The 23,517-nt window shown below is 36.6% G+C and overlaps 1 protein-coding gene across 6 annotated transcripts in view; it reads left to right on the forward strand.

Moving 5' to 3' along the window:
• Positions 1-23,517, forward strand: part of Chd6 (chromodomain helicase DNA binding protein 6) — a 219,773-nt gene that overhangs the window by 66,594 nt on the left and 129,662 nt on the right. For 5 of the 6 annotated variants that reach the window (XM_003467660.5, XM_013150333.3, XM_013150332.3 and 2 more), the window contains exon 3: positions 6,237-6,757. In XM_003467660.5, the coding sequence (XP_003467708.2) occupies positions 6,237-6,757 (521 nt within the window). Of the gene's footprint in view, positions 1-6,236; positions 6,758-20,364; positions 23,086-23,517 lie in introns of those variants that run through there. The other variant, XM_063248337.1, reaches the window with a different exon arrangement.

Genomic DNA, 23,517 nt, shown 5'->3' on the forward strand with positions numbered 1-23,517 from the left:
TGGAATATTACACTGCTAATATATTGCTAAAAGAATATATTACTGAAGAGGTCAGAAACCTTCAAAACTGTTACATTTTATAATGTGTAGGCAGGTTTGTAGTTCCTGAGCAATTCACGTATTTTAATTTTTAAGCGTTAAGGTGAGCATTTATTTAAATAAAGACATTCTATAGAAAATACCCCAAAATAAATTCTTGTATCTTTTGTGATTTTATTGGTTCATAATAAGTCGATTAGTGTCAGCCTCAGCTGGGTTTTCATTTTAGACCCCACAATAATATTAGTAAGCAGAATAGAACCTTTAGTTAAAAGTTAATATTGCCTATAGTAGAAGAACAGGTTAAATAAGTAGAGCCACTTTCAGAAATTGTCACACAGGTGATTGAACTTCAAGAAGTTGTAGTGTATGAAAATAGAAAATTACATTAGAGCTAAAGCAGTGTATGAGCTCCAGGATTGAACATAAGCCACTGAGTCCAGTGCCAGATACAAGAGGCATTACCTTGGAAGAAACTTGGGCTTTGGTTTCCCTGGAACAGGATTGAAATTCTCACTTTACCACTTTGGGCAAATCAGCCTGTTTTCTATCATTTACCTGAGAATCATATATACCTCACATTGTTGAAAGGAATTAATGAGGTGGTTTGTCAAATACTTAACTTTCAGTATAAATCAGTGGCAGTGGAAATTGTAGTATATCAACAGAAGTACCATCAGGCTTTTTTTTCTTACCATGATTCTATATAGTGTTATAAGTAGCCGCAAATAAAACAGCTGCTCTTTAAAAACTTTCATTCCTCTTAATTCATTGTTTGCTCCTTGGAGAAAACATGTTAATGCATTTTGATCTTCAAAATTCTTCATTTCATTATTTAAAATCTTATCAAGTTAAATTGAGATAACAGATTTTATGAATCAAACTCAGTAATAAATAATTATGCTTATTAACTAAAAAGGCATTTACAGACAGTATACAACAAACAAGGAGTCTAGAGATTGACTTATAATGCCTAAGGAAGTGTTGCAGAAAAAATATTTAATAAGACACTTAAAATGAATCATCTATATTAAAAAATAAACTTCCTCTAATGTATGTATTTTAAGTTCTAAGATGATTATGTAGTATTATCTGGAAAAAGTTAAATAACTGAAATGTGAATTTTAATCACTGAAAACCCATGTGATACTATTTAACATATAATATAGCTGAATACAGCTGAAAATACTTCTTTTTGTGAAGTGGTACCCATACATAAATAGTGACAAACCTATAATATAGTAATATTGATTTTGGTTCATTTCAGCTTTTATTCCTCATACTTAGAAAAATATAAATTATGACAGTTATGAGCTACATGACATATAGTATGGTGTATGGTACTTGTAATCTTGAAGATAGAGTTTTTGGTATATAAATCAATGTACAGCAATGAATGCAATAGAAGAATGTACTAGTATTGAATAGAATTAAAACTTGGAACATAACCAGGAGGTAACCTAGTCTTCAGTAACTATGGGAGAACCTTGCTTCCACTACCAAGAATCTAGTAAACACACCTTTCAATCTTAAGTCTTCTAGGAAATATAAAGTGAAATGGAAGAGATTTCTTCAGAAATGTTATGGAAATCTCAAAGATCTTCTGACTATTAGACCTCATTGCCCTCCCTGGAGTGATTATGGGCATTATTTATTTAGCAATAGGTATTTGTTGAATTTTTCAGAATTTATTCATCCAAGAAAACTTGAGTCCTACTTGAGGCCAGTGACTAGAAAAATTATTTAAGAAATTTATAGACTTGGTACAAAGAGGAAGTGAAAGTATAGGGGCTGGCATATGACTCAGAAGAGGCATGGTTTTCCTCTGAGAGTGGAGGAAATTCCATGCTCTGGAATTGGAGAGTGTGAAAGATAGGAAATATTGGCTTTGCTGAAGAATCTGAGAGATTTTAGAAGAGGTGGTACATCCTATGGAGAGTCACACTGCTTTAGAGGACTCAAGAAAAAAGAGATGGGAAGGAAGAGGTAGTAAATAGGTTCAGAAAGAAGGAGGACTTGATAGAACAGGAGGAAGGAAAAGCCTGGAGTGGGTGGTGACCACAGATGGACCAGAATAAAGAAACGTGATCACCTTACTGGCTGCCAAGTTTCCCAAGCAGTTAGTCCCATCTGACTTCTGCTGGGGGAGGTAAAGACTCAGTGTCTAGGTAAGAAGATGTTTATCCACCAATGTGATTACTAAGTCATGAACCACAATTCAGAACAGTGGAAGAGGAATGTTGATAATATCGATGGTAAACAATTCATCTCTAAAACTTTTTATTCTTATGCTAGAGAGAGTGGGTTTCAGAGCTGATGGTATAGTTAAACCTTCAGTAGGGTTGTCATTGGTATAAAGAAGAATAGTTAATACTTTTCCAATGGAACCAAAATTAAAATGTCCTCACCTTGCAATCATGTTTCAAAAAAGACTTAAAATAGCAAATACCAAGGATCAAAAGTTCTCATTTTGTGAGGACAAAGGAAAGTACCCCATGCTAACAAAATGTGTTCTTATGGATGAGGGTTGTAAGTCTCCTGGTAGACCTGAGGTCCATGTTTGACCCTCATCCTGGGCGCCCTGGGTTAAGTTGAAAAGTATTAGAAATATATTCTGCTAAATTGTTATTCTTCATATAATTCTCATCTCATCTGGGGAATGAATGTATTTATGAGAAAATGTATAGAAGAAGAAAAGTTAATGAGTTAAAAGTTGTCCAGAGAGATTGAGGAGAGACAGTTGTGTTGCAGAATAGAGTATAGCCATGAGTTATTTAATCTGAGTTTCATTATTAATCCTCTTTGAGCTTATTCTACTTTGTAAAATGGAGTCATCATTGGAACCATTACATACCTCATCTTAAGGTGGTTTTGGTACTGTTTAAGGAATTTAGTATATTGCCTAAATGCTCAGTGCTTAGTAAAATTAGCTACTACAATCACTATTATTATTATTATTATTATTATTATTATTATTATTGGGTTCTCATCTTTAAAATGTCAAAAAAATTCTAGGTGCTCAGTATAGTTGAGGTAGAGAAAAAGAACCATTCTCTGTCCATTAATATGAATACCTCCAGAGTCTTTCTTGGACTTGTATCTCTTTCTGTTTTAAGGCTGAAATGAGTTTCCCTTTTGAACACCATTGCTTTGAGCCATAATCTTTCCTTTTGAATTGACCTGAATCCTTTTTACCTACATTTAGATCTTTAAGAGTTTTTTGAGGAATATTGTAGATTAATAATTTTAAATTAAAGAAATTGATTTATTTTAACAGTACAGTTACAAGTGAGCATTGTTGCAAGTTTTGTCAGCCCCTTATCATTTCATCATTGTGTTCTGTTCCAAAATTGTGTCATATTTACTTGTTCATGTAAAGCAAAATGGTGTTAGCACTCTGTGGTCTATTCTCTCTGAATTTGTTTCTTTTAGAGCCATTCTCAAAGGGGTGAATCTTTTGGTGGAATCTGAACCAAAGTCTTTAGTCTCTTTGCCTATTTCTCTAGTGATGTTGGAACACATGAGAGTTTTTATTTTTTTTTTTTCCTTTTTTGGTCTTGTATTTTTAAATCTTTAGCAAATATCCTTTCTAAGCTCCCAGCAAGGTGCTTTAGAGCTAAAATCACTTCTGGTGGATTACTGATTTTGAAATGCAAATTGATATTTTTAATTATTACGAATAACTGCCTTTTGGGATGTTACTGTTTTCAAAATTTACTAATTGTTCTGAATTTCTTGAGTTTCTCTTCTCCCTCTAGAATATCCTAGCTATGCTGCTGTCTAAGAATATAACCATGCCATATTGCATCATCTCTCCATATCTTATCTGTAAAATGAGGGAGTCAACTAGATAATTACCTAGTTTCTGGAGGTTGTGAAGTAGCTTAGACATCAAGCTGGTGCATGTTTAGTTTTGTAAGGAACTGGCTGACCATTTCCTAAAGTACTGAATATTCCATCACATGTATCCAGTCTATTGGGATTCATTGGGAGGTCATAAAGTGCTTAGTGAAATGAGCGTTAACTTTTTACCAATGTTTAAATCCCAGCTTCTGTGGTCATCGGCTTTGTGGCCTTGGACACTTGCTACCTTAACATTACTAATTTTCCATTTCTCTGTATGCAGAATAGGCATCTTTACATTGACTTTGTAGGATTATTATAAAGATTAGAGGTTATACATTGTGCTTTACATAATCCTACTCTATCCGTATTAAATGTGTGTAATAAATGTTAGCTACTACTATTATTATTGCCTCTTCATTGAATCACCTACCACCTGCTTCCAGTTTCTGTGGCTAGTTCTGTCATTAAGAAAAGAGATCTTGACATGAGATATAAATGGAAGAGAGGGTCTTATTTTCAGCAAGCTGCCTTGGTGGAATGAGGTCTGGTATAGAATATCTTTAAAAGCCTCTTTAATGAGCAAACCTGCATCTCTCTGCTGTTATGGTCTGACCACCTTTGCATGCTAAGAAAACTTGAGTTCCAGATCTCTCTGGCAATGAAATGGTCACATCCCCAGGATGGCCATGGACAGAGTCCAAGCTTTCACTATATATATGTTACCCACAGTTGGGCTTCTTTGTGCCTTATATTTCATTTCTTAAAAATGTTTTAATTGTAGTAAAAAAAAAGTGACATAAAAGACACTATCTTAGTAGTTTTCTTGCATTTGATTTCCTTGTATGTCTGCTTAGCTCTTCTTTTTTCTAATCAAATATAAATATTACATCAGTAATGAGATAGTAACTGTATTGCCCCCAACCCCCACCCCAAAGTAGCAAGACCTGGCAGAACAACTAGTTCCCTCTAGATTTAGATTTATGAGACTGGACTTAAATTATGATAAAGAACAACAATAAAAAAATAATCTTTCTTCTTTTTTTCCTGGTATTCTCAGTGTTATATTTGGGAGCATCCAACTGCAGAAGGATAGGGTGGGTAACAAGGACCAAAGAGGAAATATGCAGCTGAATTTGCAGTTCCAATCACTCCCAGGATAGGCTACGAATTGTGAGCATAAACTTGGTAACCAGCACAAAGAAGGGAAACCATAGAGTGATGACTGTCTTTGTATTTATCATATACCGGCCCTCTTGTTATGAGTGTAGGCTATTCACAAATGGTGCTGTTTCTAAGCTGTCATCCAAAGACAATTGTAATCATCTTCAGGGGAAGCCTGCCAGTCCTTTCTGGGCTCTCTTTCTATAGTTTCTTTGTTCCAGACCAAGAAGAATGTGCCATTCCCTGGAGCTAGTACTTACACTATCTGATTATTGCCAACCTTAACTTGGCTATAAAGTGGCGCGTAGTTTTTGGGACACTAGAACTGAAGGTATGAGATGCACCTTCTACTTCCAAAGTGATGTTTCCTTAAACATAGTATCTTTGGGAGGCTGTATTTGTGTTTAAATGGTGCTCAAAAACAGCTTTTTAGAGCTACCATCACCACCGTGACACATCCTTTCTGATATTATTTGTCAAAATAGTTTCCTCTGCATGGATAGCTTAAGTTTTTACAAATGCCAGAAGTTATCTGGGGCTGAATCTGATGGCTAAGTTAGATGATTATGTAAAACAGCATTATTTTTAGTCACAGGTGAAACTTTGAATGAACCCAGTTTTCTTTTTTTTAAAAATCAGCCCAGCTGAATATCAGTATTACTTGATAATAGGTGAGAACAAGATTTGGGAAAATAAAACTGCATTGCAATTTGCCCCTGAATCTTTATCATCTTGTTGATAGCACCTTAATTTGGCACCAGGGTTTTAGAATGCATTTGAATAGTAGCTTTTGTATATTAGCATGATAAATGCCATTCTGGGTCAGAACAGTATGCCTAGGACTGCTAGTGGCATCTAAAAGTATTCTGTGGGAAAATATTGTATAGTTGCTTGTTGTAGAATATCAGATTTCTTCATGTAATGTAGAAGTCTTACAGATTTTACATGTTAATTATTATTATTTTACATAAAATGCCTTCTATGTCAGTACCTTGGTACAGAATCACAAGAGCAAAGTCCAAGTGTGTCCTGCTTTCCCACTATATCCCCAACGCCTCACAAAGTACAAACTGAGCATATAATAAGAACTCATCAGATATTCGTAGATAAATCTATGCATTGATGCTGAGTAGCACTCTATATGAAGCATGCATGGAATGGTAATATGCTTATTTTTCTGTTTTTTACAGTTGTCAAATTTAAAAGTTTTGAATCACTCCCCAATGTCTGATGCCTCTGTCAATTTTGACTACAAATCCCCATCCCCGTTTGACTGCAGCACTGATCAGGAAGAGAAAATTGAAGATGTTGCCAGACACTGTCTGCCACAGCAGGATCTATACACTACTGAAGAAGAAGCTGATACCCTTTTCCCTAGGAAAGTGACATCCTGCAATGGGATGGAGGACAGTGGAGGCGGAGGTACTGGAGTAAAGAAGAAACGGAAGAAAAAGGAACCAGGAGAGCAAGAGGGTGCAGCAAAGGGAAACAAGGACAGGGAGCCCAAGCCAAAGAGGAAGCGAGAACCTAAAGAGCCAAAGGAACCCAGGAAGACCAAGGAGCTGAAGAAGGCCAAGGAACCCAAGGAGCCCAAGCAGAAAGAGGGAGCAAAGAAGACGAGGAAGCCACGAGAGGCCTCTGGTACCAAGGAGGCCAAAGAGAAGAGATGCAATGCTGATTCTGCAGCCAGGACAAAGTCCAAGAAGGCCAGGTGTCTATCTACTTCCCTCCCCTGAGCCCTTGCTTCTGTTTCCGTGGGCCCAAGTTCCTGGGCATAACTTTCCTCTACTGCTATTGGCTAAGCTTCGTACCTCACCTGTATAAAGTGAGGGTTGAGGGTAATCACTGGCACCAATATAGGGGGCAGACTCTGGAGGTACTATCTTCTAATTGCATTCTTGGAGTTATGGTGCTTCAAAAACATTTGTGTTTTTAGGATACTCCAGGAATCTCCCATCTTCTTCACATCCCAACTGTCCTGTTTGGTTTGTGCACTTAGTATTTAGCACTTTTTGTTTGGTTGTTGGTATCCTATCTTATGTCCAACATGCCATATTGATGTGCTCTCTGTGTACGTATTAACCTTCAGCCAAAAAAGAACCTCTTTTCTTACCTCCTGATGACAAAGGTAACCTTAATACTGGCCATGCAATTTTTTGTTACTCCTTTTTAGACTACAAAGAATTAAAATGTTGATATGCACAGGATGTCAGGGGTCATCTCAGGCCTGATAGGATGGGGACTGTGGATTTTTGAAACTGCAGCAGTGCTGAGATAGAGTGTACAGTCATGGGTAGGAATCAGTGGTGCAGTGGCCTGGCAGAGCCATGAATGTGTGCAGAGTTCCATATCCCAGAGCACGGACTCCCAGTTCAGAGAACAAGACCGTTAAGTTTAGTATTTGGCACCATACCTTGCCTTTTTATAGCTGCTCAGGAAATGTTGAGTAAATGAGGCCTGAGGACACCATATTACTTGTAGAGATCAGAAGCCTGGGTACAGATTTACTTGGAATGGGTGATATGAAAGAGCCTATTTGGATAGCAGTGCATTCCTTAAACAGGAAATTTGGTATTTGCCTATACCACTCTTAATTTGTGTGTCTCTTTTTTTTTTCTTTTTGATACAGAGTCTTGCTATACTATTTAGGCTCGCCTTAAGCTCACTTGTAATCTAGACTGGCCTCAAACTCACAAAGATCCGAGCACTGGGATTACTGGCATGTGCCACTATGCCCAGCTTCTTTCAAAAATTTTTGTACAAAACATTGTATTTAAACTTTTGAGGAAATAGAAAATAAAAAATATACAATACACATTATCTCAAGGAATATAAGTTTCTGAAATCTAAGTGCAAAGTCAGGATACTCTGCCTCATCTGTTGTGGCAGAACAAGAGCACTTGTAAAATCTCAGCAGTTGGTGTGATTGCTAGGAGGACATAATAAAACGAGACCATCACACCTGTGTTGAGGCAGGCACAAAGGGAGGTAAGTTGTAGAGAGAAAGCATTTTCAGTGCTGTGTGCTGCAACTTGGTGCCTACTATATGGTTCATTTTTTTCTTTAGGACAGTCTTTTGGGACCAGATGGATAATTTCCTGATCAAAGTTAAGTTTTTGCCCCTTCAAATTCACTGCATTCTGCCTGGCAGGGTATTTCATCTTTTAACAAAGAGACTTGAAGATAGAAGTGGGGCATTGTTTTCAGAGTGTGACCCTAATATGCCTTATACTGCAGAAGGCTGAGAGGTAGGCAAAATTTGGATTCTAAATTATGAAAACTTACAGGCTTTGTTTCTCAGTTAATGTAAGAACATCCATTCTCACTTAAGGTGTAGAAGAAGTGACAGTGACTTTTGGGCTTCTGCCAATAATTGTCACTTCCATATTTGGAGGACCTAAAGTTTCTTTAGGATGTTAGCATATTTGAAGAAGGAGAATCATATCTGAGCTAGTGAAGTCAGTTATTTTAGTTTTATGAAGAACAGTAAGGAATCAGGATAGTATTTGAGAATTAGGATAATCAGAGGATATTTTACAGCCCTAGTAAGGGTCTGGCTTGCTATAAAAGGTAATAGGAAGCCATAATTAGCTGAGCTCACTCAGCCATTAATCTCTGATGCTTATGGTTTTATTGAACTAATCTTAAAGAAATTCGTATTTACATTATATGAGATATAAAACAAAGTGACAGTATGCAAACATAGTTACAAGTTCAGATTTGAGGGAATGAGGAATCGTTTCACAAAAAAGATTGGGTATCAAATGTATAGGCAAAATTGGGATTCGGATCATGAAAATCTTACAGGTTTTGCTATATATACATAACAATAATTGAAGGGCCCTGATTTTGTTCTAATTAGGCTGACTAAAGCAAGTGAATTAGAGAAATGCTTATAGTGTTTTTGAGGACTATTCGAAGACAGAAGGAGGACCTTTTGAGATTTAAAACTCAGGAGCCCTCCTTTGAGAGGAAGCTGACATATAGATAAGGATGTTATATCTTTAGAAATGTGAATAAGTTATGCAAGGCTTTTCTGTCTCTTTATTTTGAGGCTGTATGATAAGTTGACCCAATATAATAGAATTGACCTAACAAAATAGAATTTTTCTATGTATCCAAGATAGAGTTATAGAATGGTTAGCCTTTGATTTCTTTTGTGTCTGCATTTAAAAAAAAATTTTTTTTTTGGTACCAGGAATTGAACTCATGACTTCTCGTTTGCCAAGCAGGTACTTATGCCGCTGAGCTAAAACTCCAGCCCCAGTGTGTCTTTTTATAAAACTATTTTGGTCCTTTTAATGATGCCACTGGTCAGCAGAACCTGGTTTAATTATGAACAGTTGTTAATTGATTTTTTAAAATCTGCTAGTTATTAAACCTTAAGTTTTATACCCTTTGATTTATTCTTTTCTTGGGGGTGAGATGATGGGATAGCACCATGTAGACTGGGCTTGAACTCACTATCTAATCTAGGCTGGCTTCCGACATGCACCAGTCCTCCTGCCTCAGCCTCCCGAGTGCTGAGATTATAGGCATGCACCACCACACCTAGTGATGATTTATTCTTATAGATTGGCATATATATATATATATATATATAGAGAGAGAGAGAGAGAGAGAGAGAGGTTGGCTCATGCAGATATTTTGATTTGCATTTACTGATTTGGATTTGCATTTACTGATTTACTGATTTGGACTCTGGATAATACTTGATGGTGGCAAGATATTCACCAAATTCTTGGATTACTATAGAAGCTCCATCACTAACGTACATACTTCAGCCTTTTCATTCTTCAGTCCAACTTGCCAGCTGCCACCTGGCCAGTCTTTCTGAAACGCTGTTTTTGTTATATTGACAGCCAGTAAGGGAAGTCATAAATCAAATTCTTGTTCCCCTCTCTTGATTCTGAATCATTTTAGAAATAGCCAACAAAGGAGATTCCATTGTTAGCTTTATTATTGATAAACTAGATTGAAGAATTTACATGGCCTTGTGCTCAGAATCAAGTTTCTTGTTTTACCAAGAAAAGTTGAGTTTATCCACCAGAACTTTAGGCAGTTATGAGGAGCTGAGCAAGGTATATGCTGTTCCTTTTCCTAGGTTTACCAGTTGGCTGTGTCCTCAATTAGAGAAGAAAAGCGAATTGAATAGAGAAGACAATGTATTAAAGTATTATTGCTGCCTCTTTGGGAGTAAAACATGCTTTTCCTTATGAAAACATAGGGGCAAGAAAATGGGATTCTAAAAACAAATGGACAGAGTTCTTCCCTGAAAATAAGACTCATATAAGATATACTAGCTCCCACAGATAAATAATATTAGGTGGTAGCTCCACTTTATAGTTAAAGAAATGGAAATTTTAAAAGTTGAAAACCTGAAATTAAAACTTCATTTAGTATAACTTACTCATACTGATTTTTAGTTATGGTACCTTTTTGCAGAGAGGATTGGGATCACTAGCATAAGATTTATACAGACCTACAGACACATGGACACATGGCCATATAGCTGGAGCAGGACTTTTGAAAAATAGATGTCAGATCATGTAGGGTCATGAAATGTTGATGCAGGCTTTGGAGAAGTGGTTTGGTCCTATAAAAGCAATGTGCCAGTTCCTCGGGGAAGCCAACTTTTTACCAATCAAGAAAAAAGTTCTCATTGGGGAAGATTACATGAATAATTTATCTTCAACAACAGGTTTTATATCTCATGCTTCTTTGTATCTGTGAATTTCATCTTTTTAAAACCCTTTAGTAAAATTCAACCTCATAGGGTTAAAGTAAAGCTTAGTGAGAAGCAACCTTCTCAGGTTCTACACACTGGTTTCTGGTGCTCTTATTGATACCCAGGGAGTGAGAATCCAAGGAATAAGGTGATAGCCCTTTAGTTCACCCACTTTTAAACAGAAAACTGTTTTGAGTGAGCTGAGAGGCTGCTATTAGAGCTGGGGTGGTGAGTATTGGCGTTGATATTACTGATTAAAGAGATAGCATATGCTTTGGGCTTTCTACACATGTCAAAATGGTTTATATTCTTTCTTGAAGTCAAGAAATAAATCAGTGTGCTGACCCAAGTAGAATGCTATCTTTCTGGATCTTTGGTTCTCAGAGATCTTTCTAGATCTTTGGTCTATGAATCACCTGGAGAGTTTATTAAAGAAGCAGATTTCCTGACCACATCCCCAGGGAGACTGATTTATTATGTCTGATGTAACCCAGGAATCTGCATTCCAAAAGTCTCCCAGGTAATTAAAGCATAACTAGTTCTTCAACCATCCTTTGAAAAACATGGGTCACAGATGAAAGATCATAAGGAAATAGTGCATATTTAATTTTTTATATTTGAAATCTGCTAGGAATAAAAAGCCAAAAAAGAGATGACAGGAATGGTGTGATCAGCACCAGACTCTGTGCTTCAGCTTTTAGTCCTCATTTCTTTGGTTTGTCTACCTAGAGCATATTTTTCTCCCAAATCGAATATACGTAGTAATATTCTAGAAGAAAAGTTTCATCTTTCCTCTTTTTCTGTGATGTTTGCTTCTGGAAAGACTTAAACCTCAGGACTTCTGACTATACAGCAGTTAGAGCCCTGATTGCCACTTATCAGCTAATCCTGTGTGGTGCAGGAAGGACAGCCACAGTCATCTCCTTGGAGGGGCTGACAGCTGTCTTACTGTCTGAAGGCTGATCATCTGTCCTTGCTTAGTGTGGAGATCTTTATTGAGACTAGTTTTAGGCTCAGCAGAGTCCAATTAGTAGGTTTCCCATTGTGAGACTTGTTTTTATGTTTGATCATTTATTAGAAATGGCAAAAGTTGTATAAGATCTGAGCTAAAGACCTTGTGCTTAGACTCCACTAAGCATTATGGTAGGAAAGAAATCTAAATGATAATGGCAGAGGTTCCTCACCTCTGAGGCTTTGGACTCAGTGTACATTCAGAGCACCTACAGTGCTTACTCTGTCATTCCCAGGATCTTCTAAGTTACAGTTTGCATAGTGAACTTTACGAAATAATTCTTGATAAATTCCTGGTCATTTTTTTATTCATATATTTTTAGTACATCCTTCCTGTCTTGCTTAATGAGGATTTTTGTTGAGGATAGATTAGTGAAGGAAAGAAGGTAACACAGAAATCTCTATGAGCTTTCCTAGAGAAACAGCCTTGCAAGAATTCAAGAAATAAGAAACTGTATAAACAAATGAACAGACCTGATGGCTGCATGTAGAGTAGCTGACAGAATTTAAAAGATTAGAAGTGTTTTAGTTCTGGTCTAGGGACTGCCTTTGAAGAAGGGAGTAGTGAGCCAGGTATTAAAGGAATTAGTTGATGAGAAAGGGACTTAAGTTAAAAGACCAAAAGACATTTAAACAGATGTTCTTTAGAGGCTTCCAGTTTTAGAATGGTAGATTACATATACTTTGGTTTCCCCTTCTTCACATCTTAGTAAATGACAGGAAGAACAGAGGGGAATAAGCCCTTCCAAGGTGAAAGATGTCATTGCATTTCTAAAGAGGAAGGCCAGTGTTGTAGTACCCATGGATAAATGCTGTGGAGAGACTCTGACTCAGAGTACATACAAGAATTGTATTTATAGCAGAAACTAAAGTACATTCTTTCCACACTGGAGCTGGCATCACTGGGAAGTGACTGGAGTAGAACAGGAATGGAAGTGGCTGATAAAGGGACTGTCTGCAGTTTGTCAGTTCTAGGCTAAAGTCAGGTGATTAACTACCCTGAACAGTTTGCTGATGGGAAGGGCCCAAACTCCAAACAGGGGCAGATATCCACAGGAAGGGAACAATAGACTCTGCCTGTTACTATAGAAATGAGGAGAGGAGCAGCCAATTGAGAAATTCTGCTCACGTCTTCAGAGGCCCAGGCCACATCTTCCACTCAGGGATGAGGCTTGTGGAGAAAGACTCTTCCTCAGCATCAGATGACAGCCTTACCAGCTCCTCAGGTCATCGATAACGTACAGATTGTAAGTTAGCATTCCTGGATTCAAGGTGATATTGGGTCTGCAACACAAGCAGATTGTGAAAAAGGAGCGGTCAGAAAACAAAGCATTAATGAAAATTTAAAACATGATTTCCTAAACCAAAAGAATCTAAAATTCTTGTCCCTGCTTAATGTAGGGACATTGAGTAGGGACAAGAACAGGGGAGTTAAATAAGATGTAAATTCATCAACATTTCTACCAGGTCCTCTGTAGCCGTTGTTTAATGGTGGAAAATTACAAACTAGAAGCATGCCATACTTGGAGTTAGGAAGATATCCATCTAAAGCCCTTGGCCATCAAAAACAGTTGTCCTTGGAAAGTGGGATTTGGAGCTGTAGGCTGTATTTGTATTTTTCTTTTTACTCTTCTGTCTAAATTTTTACTTTCATTTGCTTTATTACTTTTAATAAATTTATTAGGTAGAACATTGCTTTTTCATATAAGAAGTGATTTTTTTTTGGTATGTTTTTTCTTGCAACTACAGTGTCTGAACACAATCCCACTGGCTTGCACTACTAGTGGTTCAGAGCTGAGAGCAGCAAGACATACATATTGTGGCCCCATGGTGAACATGTTAAAAATCTCTGCCAACTCTGTGTAGACTGAGCCAACATGAGCATTGTATTACCCACTTACAGTTTACCCCAGACATTACTCGGGTAGCATGTTTGTTTGCATACTATTCAGAACATCACTTGGGCAGGTATCCAATCTTTTAAAATATACTGCACCCAGGAAAATTACTGAATAAATTTGATAACATTGTCATTTTTATATTTCCTGTTATATTATAAAAATTAATGAAAAATATGCAATTTTTGGTTATCCTGTATTTAATTGGACTGATAAGTGGTTAAGTGCAAAAGAGCCTTTTGAGGGTAATACTGTGTATATCTTCTCAGTCCCATATATCTAAGAAAAGGATTAAAATCTTTTTAGAGGCCAAGCCAGGAGCTTCACAGAAGTGTTGATCCTCGAGTGGAGTAGTGGTCCCTTGCTAGCCTGCCCAGCCTCCACTTGCCTGTGAAAGCACTAATTGGGATCATGAGCTACTTTCAGTGGTGTGGTAGTAACTATTCTTTCCTGCTTAGGCTGTGATGTACATCTTAAGGCTTTAATTTTAGAATAGGAAGATGAATCATTCTGAAATAATGCATTTTGATTGATAAGATATTTCAATACCTAGCATCCATGAGTACAGATTAATAACAGGCGCATCATAGTATAATATTGTGACATGTACTCAAATCTTTCTCATATGCAAATTCATACTACATTTGTAACTCAGTTCTTACAGAGAAACCTACAAGTTGGAAATTAAAGTAGATAAGGCTGGGGTAGGGGGAGTTTCAGAAAACCTGTCTGCCTAGTAATTAATTATTATAATGTAACTTCCTATTTGGAAAGCCAAAACACTTACATTTTAATAGAAATTATAGAAAGTAAAGATGCCCAAAATCATCTTGGTTCATCAAGTCACATGCAGCTTTTGGGATGAGACCTAATAGTAGACTGTTGGGTGCATGTAGCTGATAGTTGTCTTGCCTGATTGGTATAGTTTGTTTATCAGAAGTTCCATGTCATAAATGTTTGATAGATGTGTTCTTGGAATGAATGAAATTATTTGGTTTTGTTACAACTAAAAATAACTATTTGAACCTCAGAACTCTTAATGCCTTCCCTTGTTTTCTGTCTTGCAAGTTAGTTTTTCTAACTTTGAAAGCTAGTAATGTGAGAATTATAGAAGATTGTTTTGATCTAGCCTCAAATGCCGATTGTTTGATCTAGCCTCAAATGCCATTAAATAGTGAAAATATCAGGCCTTTGTATTACTCAGAACTCTTCTTGGTTACAAGTTACCATAATTCTAATTGTGTTTCCTTATAATATTGTAATCCATTTTCCTGTTCTCCTCCCGGTCTGGGAAGTTTATAATTGTAATCCTATTGAAACATTATTGGAAGCCTGGTGACTTAACTCCAGTCTACCACTTCCAGCAAGAATAAAGATCCTAAGACATAATCATAGTTATGGTTAGCCAAGGAGTCCTGAGTCTGGTCCAGGTGAAAATTGACAGAACAAAGGCTTTGATCCAAGGCATCAGCCAGCATTTACTAACTCATGAAGAAGGGAGTGGCTCGAAGATGAGTGATGTGAGTTTGGAGACAATTATGTGAGTAAAGTGAGCTGAGCTGACTAGGTGGAGAGAAAGCACCTCTGCAATATGCAGGGAGAGGGGTATGCAGGAAGACCAAGCTGCATAACTTTGAATGATTTAGGAGGTGTTGCTTTAGTTTTTGATGTGTAAACTTTTGTGCAGTGGGAAGTCATAGCCTCTTGTCTTGAGGCTGAACGCAGGTGATATTCCTATAGTTATGTGGCTCTGCCATTCTACTGTGCTCAGCTGTTTATAAGGAACACGATGCAAGGACACAAACTGTCAACTGGCTTCAAGGATTACATATCAGTACCTCAGCTAGCCTTATTTGCATTGGTTAGAGCTAGTTAAATGGAGAAGAAAGTAATGTAGCCAGCTCTGTACATATCAGTCCATGGAGATAGGGCTCGGTTCAACTAACGCTGAAGCAATTGTTCCACTTTGAAGCAGTTGTTCTGCTTTCCTCTCCTATATCTATCTATCCCTCCCTTGTAGCTGATGTAGGGTCAGTCATGGTTGTATGGCTTCTAGATGTCTCTGGGTAGTGAATCCTCTGTGACAGATTTTAATGAGAAGAATTATAAACAAGAGAATGAGCACACTAATTCTGATATAAAACTAAAAGTAAGATTTGTGGGATTGAATTGTTTATAGTATCAGCAAACTTATCCCAGTCTTTAACTTGAGTGTCAAAAGTAGCTGTTATGACATGGACAGCACTAGTCTTTGAAGAGCATCTATATTCATAGTAATATTCTGATGGAATGCCCTTTTTATGTTTTTTGATCATTCCCCAAGGATGTAGGCTTTTGTTACATGGTAATGAGGTGATACAAAAGCGAATCATATTATAGTGACACTTTAAACCTGTTGTAGCTATAAACTTTTAATCTGATCTATCCACAGGTTGGAAGTTTCTAGAATACTCACTTGGGTTCACAATTTTATATCAATTTCTCACTGAATATTGTAGCTCTTATCAGCAATTCCTGTCCAGTTGTCTACAAAATGAGCAGTTTGTATTGAATGGGCTAAAGCTGTAGAGCCAATAGCTGTGCCAAGAAAGTAATTGCTAAATCTTTTAATTAAGGTCTCTACCAAGAGGGCAGTAGGTAAATGATACTAAAGCTCCATTAAATTGACTGAAAGCCAAACTCTGGGCATCCTGCTCATGATGATTATTGTGGGGTCCCTAGAAAGAAGTTCAGATATGATACAATGGGCTAGATTAAAATTAGTACATGGGAACATATTTTATTGCCACTCTATCTTTCCTATCAATAATACATGAGGATCTTAAGTATTTTTATATATTTATGATCTTGTAATATTTGACTTTTTCTCCATTTACTAGCTGCAGATGCCCAGTCATCCAGCACAAAAAGGCAGGACTAATTTCATAAAGTATGGTGTATCAGTCTACCTTTGCCCCTGATAATGATCTAGGAATTGGAGGATGGAGGCCTCTACTTGACCATATGATATTAGACAAGGCTTCTGGGGTCACTGTATTTCCAGCAGAGTCTGGAAAGGGAATCTCATGCCAATCTTCATTTCTTTCCATAGGGAATCGGGGGGGGGGGATCTGTAAAGAAATAAATTTGCATATAAGCCATCTTGAAAATCAACTTGAACTAGCTTATTTTGAGAATAATAATAACTGTGGAGCTTGTTGGTTTAAGGAATCAGACCCAGGTGGTTTAGTTGAAAATTTCACCAAAGTTCTTTGGCTTCAACCCTTTTCTGCTGCTCTCTGGATGTCAGCCCCATCCTTTGCAAATTCTTTCTTCTGAAGGCTGGACTCATGGCATCCTGTACCTATGGCATCACATGTATACAACTTTGTGACCTGAGAGAAAGGAATTCTACTTTCTTGTCTGCTCCTGCCCCAAAATTAATTTATTGAAAAAAGAAGGACTCCCAGTTTGGCTTAGCTGGATTATATGTCTGTCTTTGTGGACCAACCACTTAGTAAATGGAATAGGATACCATAACCCAACCTGAGCTGAGTCCGTTCTTATGATCTGGGGATGAGAATTGGGTATGAGAAAGAAAAAAAAATGATGAATAAATACAGTATCCATTTCAGCAGTAGAATAGGTATATGTCAAAGTAAGTTATTTTTATAATTTATATGTATACATATGATAAGTACCTATTGTATATGCATGTTTCTGAGCCATTTGGCAGCAAGTTGAATACATGATACTCTTTATCACTTTCAGACTCCAATATGTCTTGGCTAAAGGTAAAGACATAGTATTCTTAATTTGGTTTTTTGAGATAGGGTTTCACTGTGCGATTCAGGCTGATGTTGAACTCACTGTGTATCCCAGGCTGGCCTCAAACTAATGGCAATCTGCCTGCTTTAACATCTCGAGTGCTGGAATTAGACATGCACCAACATGCCTGGCTAAAACCATAGTATTCTTATGTATATGTTTTTCACTGTACTTTTTATTCTCATAAATTAATAAGCAATTTATAAGGAGATACTTTAAGACTGTGCAAATATCTTGCTCCTCTTCAAGTTGTTCTCCTTTGATAATTTTAGAGGGGACACATCTTTTCTATGGTTTTTACAAAATCATTTTCTAACTCTACTACTATTTTTCTACATTTATATTTGGTTGCTGCAGTAAACAAGAGCTCTGTCCCTTCTCCCTTATGTCTAGCTATCATCACTGTACAGTCCTGTTGTTTACAGTGACTTACACTTCTTCACTGTTCCCAATTTGGTGCTCAATTTTAGGCACTAAGATTCCTCCAATGTCTTTTTGACCTTTTTTTTTTTAAATGCACCCTTACATTCTGTAGCAGGATGTTCCAGGCTTACCTTTTGTATTCTCCACTTTAGCTTGGGACTCAGCTGTTTCTCTGAGTAGACATACTGTATGTTGTTAATGGAGCATCTGTACTGTTAAGCACTTTCAGTTGTCAAGACTAGGGAAAATAAACAAAACTTGCATGTAGAAATGTATGTTCACATATATAGACATAACTACCAGTATGTACACATAGTAGTGCTTTGGTTCACGAACTTCATTCTTTCCACAATTCTGCTCACAAACCAAATTGAACAGGAGCCAAATCAGATTTGGTCAACGTTGAACATAGCCATTGAATTTCATTCAGTTTTTATCCAGTTTGATTTGCGACCAGAATTGTGGAAATAACTCAGTTTATGAATTGAGGTAGCACTGTGTCTTATGCATATGTAATTTATTATAAAAATTGTATGTATTTGTAGCTCCTCCTTCCTTAGGAAGAACCCCAGGTTCCAAATCAGCACATTCATTTGTTTAATCCATTTGTTTTATCACATACAAAATACTTTCAGAATTGTTTCAACCAACTACCAAAAAGAAATTCAGGCTTCGTTTGCTGTTCTTTCCCTTTCTCCCCAAAGCTAATAAGAGTGTATAGTCAAATACTGTATTCACAGAATTGCAGAGTTGAGGTCTTTTTCTTTTCTATGTAGTTTGGTTATACTATTCTGTCAAAACATTTGGATTAACTTATTTTAGCTTGTCTTTTTATCTTTTTATTTGTTTATATGTAGAAATTTAACATACAAGGTGTAGTCAGAAGGTACAATGAATGTTTAAAAAACTCATTACAGTAAAAGTCACATTGCAAGGGGGAGTATTTTGGGAAGTTAATGGCAGTGTGCCTTTTACTTCAATAAATTTAAAAATTTGAACATTCATTATATTTTTGATCACCATATATTATCAAACATTTAAGTAAATTTCTGTCAAGTGAAAATGTTATAATGTTATACTATAACATTTGTAGTATATACTATATCATCCATCTTATCACTGATTCTGTCACCCTATGACTTCTGGCTGTTCCCCAAAATCAAAAGGATTCAAAGGTGAACATTTTGAATCTATTCAGGATATCACAGCAGCAATGATAGCACAACTGTAGACTAGAATAATGGGATAGGTGTGTTTGACTCTAGGGGCAGTGTTTTTGGGAAAGATTAATGACAGTTTGTTTTTACTATAATAATTTATTTGTAAATTTAAATATTCACTGTATTTTTCATTCATTCCTCATATTTCCAGAAGTCAAACCTGTGTTTAAAAAAAAAAAAAAAAAGATATCTTCCTGTATCTCATTCACCCCATCTGTCCATCCCCTGTAGATAATTTGCTTTTTTTTCTTGGCTTATCCATCATTGTTTCTTTTTGTAATGACGAATCAGTATGATTACCCCCACACGTACCTTTTTTTGTACTGGGGATTGAACTCACGACCTTGCACTTGCCAGGCAGGTGCTTAAGCAGCTGAGCTAAATCCCCAACCCTTTATTCTTATGTGGGATATTCTCTTATACTTTGCTTTCTCACTTAATGTATCTTAGAATTCATATCAGGTTATAAATTTTTTTCTTAATCATTTTTACAGGTATCCATTATATTTATCCTAATTTGTTCACTCACTGTCTTGGTTATTTTTCTGTCACTGCTGGAACAAAATATCCAAAATATCCAAAATGAAGAAAGGTTTATTTAGCTCATTCTAAACTTCTCAAATTGACAATATGTCAACCATAACACTCACTTAGGTTTAGATATTTAGGTAGTTTATTATTTTGCAATTACCAAACATTGCTACAGTGAAGAACCTCATACATGTGTTTTCCATATTATTGGAGCTATTATAGGTGTTATCTTTGAGTAAATTTTAGTATGTGGAATTGCTAAGTTAAAGGTTGTGTGCATGTGTATGTAGTTTTGCCAGATATTATTTGGCTACTGTTTTTGACAAACTTTGAACTTCAAGGAGCAAACAAGTATTCATATAACAAATCCATCTGTAGATGTAGCAGTTTAGAGGTTAAAATGTTTTTACTTATTTAAACTCTGAAGTGTAAAGTTTCTAAAGCTAACTCCAAAGAGGGGAAAGATAAATTTTATGTAGTGTCATCCTGGAGGATGAATTTAGATGATATTTTCTTGATTTCCTATTTGAAAGTCCTATTTATAAGCTTACAAAGAATCTTTTCTTCCGGATATTTGTCTTTTATCAGAAGAGCTCCAGGAAGAATTTTTGGAATTCAAAATTGATTCTGTTGCCAAAGGTGCCCTCCAGAAAATCACTTTGAAGATTTTCCAGGTAGAGTAGCTTCTTATTTATCCCCGAATAAGTGAACAGGTTTCAACAGACATTTTACAGTTTTACTGATATACTTGGGAAGTTTTCCTTTTCATCTCATCTATCCCATTTCTGGGTAGGAGAATCTCATAAATACACACAGGCTTGACTTTAGAGTTTCTCACCATATCTCCTTATATATTTTTTAAAATGCACGTACATTTCACATTAAACTGTCTTATTTTGAAGAATTTGTGTTCCCTATGTATAATTTGGGCTAAACTATTCTGACTGTTGATTTTATACAATGAAGCATGTTTCTAGTATTTGCTCAATATGAACAAATATTTAAAATGGAGAATAAATATGTAGAGACAAAGCTTTCTAATAAAGTTGCATTTAGTAAATAGATAAAGTTAATTTCAAATGTTCAGAAGGATCTAAGGTTTTACAAGAGTCAGTGGGCCTCAGCATATGATTTTAATGGTGACTTGGGATGTTTTCACTTTTAAATTTGCACTAAAAAATAAGCAAAAACCTTATTTTGCTGAGAGCCATAAAAATATGACCTACTGTGGAGTTCTAGTTTTGCTTTTTTAAAATTTGGGTCATTAAAATGTTTCTGTTTGCTAATCTAATTCTCTTAATTATTATTTTGAGGTTCAAATAACATTAAATTTTAATTTTATGTTTCTCTGCCAGACATAGTGGTGTATGCCTGTGATCCCAGCACTTGGAAAGCTAAGGCAGGAGAATTGCTATGAGTATGAGGCCAGCCCAAACTGCGCAGTGAAACCCTATTTCAAAAAAAGTGTGTGTGTGTGTGTGTGTGTGTGTGTGTGTGTGTGTGTGTGTGTGCGCACATGCATTTGTGCATCAAAGGGAGGCTGGAGTTTTACTATATGTGCTGCCAAAGCCAGCACAAGGGGCTAGAGTTTTAAAAATAAGAAAAAATGGGGGCTGGGGATTTAGCTCAGCGGCATAAGCACCTGCCTTGGAAGCAGGCAGTCGTGAGTTCGATCCCCGGTACCGATAAAAAGGAAAAAGACAAAAAAAAAAAAAAAAAGAAGAAATGGAAATCAGTGAAGTGGAAAAATCTTAACATCCTGTGACTTGGGTGAGCTGAGTGTTTTCCTGTGCTCTGCTGCTAACCTTGTTCTCTCCTTTGCTGCTTTTAAACATTGGCTTCTTCATTTGGAATATGAGCATTATTTTCTGTAGTTCCCTTATGGGACTGAGGTGGTAGCAGCTCAGTCACAACGTATAGGTATCTTGTAGAGTATGATTGCTATATACTTTTTAATGAGAAACTGTAACACAAGATAAATATTCCTGTCAAAACTTAGTGTTTTCTGAAACATTTTATCTGAGTTTTCTCTTTTTACTGATATGAAATAGAAGACTTTTTGTTCCCTCCCCCCCCCAATTAAATTCAAACTCTAAACTGGCAGGATCTCCTTGAGTTTCACTTCCGCAGTTGGACTAGAATAGTTTTCATCGCGGATTTTCCCAGTAGGTAGGTAGACAACCAGCTTCAGCCTGTAGTATCAAGGATAGACTGGTTTTGTGCTGTCTTTGTTGGGGGTGAAAGTATCCAACAGAAGCAGATTGACTCATTGGTCATTGGTATGTATTCTGGACCTCCCTTCTCTAAACAAGGCCATCTCATTTCCTTCTTTCCCTACACACTGTCTGCCGACTCACCTGTTGGGAAATGCCAGCAATGTTGGTTCTTTCCTGTTCTCTGTGTTCTGTCACTTGTTGAGACAGAGTAATGCTGCTCTTCTGGGGGGCCTTTGAGAACATTCTCACTCTTGCACCCTCACTGGTTGTACCTAGGATCTCGTCAGTGCCTGTCACTTGCACTTGCCATCATGGCCCTTTTTCCCACATGGTAAAGTCTAATCTCTCTGATTTTGTATACCCTTAATTTCTCCTTCTAATTTGGTCACACAGTGTTTCTGTGCATAAACACTGCCATCTAGCCACATACAGCTATCTTTCAGGAAATATATCTGTGGTACTTCTATTCCCCAGGGCCATGTTGAGTAAGAACACAGTCTCTGCCTGGGTTCAGATCCTGTCTGCACTGTTTTTACCTTGTTTCTCTGAAAATCTAACTACACTCTGCGTCAGATTCCTCACAGTAAAATGAGACTACAGATAGTCTGTTTTATAGTGTTGTTGGAATCATCAAAGAGACTATCCATGTAACCAACTTAGAACTGTGCCTGCCCGAATATTTTAAGTGTTCTGCGTATTTGCTGCAATTATTGTTAATTACTGTTACTATTTCTATCTAACATCTTTCAGAATTCTTCATATATCTCTGCTTAAGTAGTTTTCCCAAGTCTACCCAATCATCTACCCAATCACAGGTAATCATACCCATTCATTAATTTATACATGTACCCATTGCTTAAATTTTTTTAAGACTTGCTTAAATATTGAGTGCTTAATTGTGTACAAGGCATCACTACTCATTCAAAGGAATACAAAACATAAGGTAATCTGATGCCCTCTAGGAACTTAAGAGACTGGCAGGACAGATCAGAGGAATGTAAAATATTAATCCATTTTGCAGATGTTTTTTTGAACAACCACAGAGGATCCAGGCGCACTGTGTGTAGTTACCCCAGCATCAGCCTAGTGTCATGGTTAATGACTAGCTTCGGTGAAAGATCAGAATTTGAATACCATATTAAGCAAACTACAGTGGAAGTGTTTGAGGATTGTGGAAAAGAGAGTTTACAGTCTAGGAGGATCAGGTAAGGTGTTTTAGAGAAGGTTTCCATCTTAGCAAGGTCTTATAGAACAATTACTTTTTTCCTGTCTCTGCATCACTGAGGAAGCTTTGTGTTCTGCCTTTGTCCAGGTTGTAGATAAACTGTAGAGTTTTTATAACTGGAAGCTCCTCAAGAGTAGGTAATTTTCTCTTCATTTTTTGAGTTTGTAGTGATCACTGCAGGTTTTATAAATAGACTGCACTCAATAGAGGAGCATGATAAGTTAGGAAGATGTCGTGTTCTATGTAACTTACTAGGATATTATAGTTTGATTTTTTAATATCAGTGAAGCAATCAGACTTCACAGTAAAGATATTTGTTTGAATGGAAAGTGAGGTTTTTGGAAACATTCATGTCATTTCTTATTACATCAATGATAGCCATAGTAATGATTATAGGAATGTAATAAATTCT

Source organism: Cavia porcellus, unplaced genomic scaffold, assembly GCF_034190915.1.
Source record: "Cavia porcellus strain 051 isolate PalLab524CR breed Dunkin Hartley unplaced genomic scaffold, mCavPor4.1 scaffold_5, whole genome shotgun sequence".
Lineage (NCBI taxonomy): Eukaryota > Metazoa > Chordata > Mammalia > Rodentia > Caviidae > Cavia > Cavia porcellus.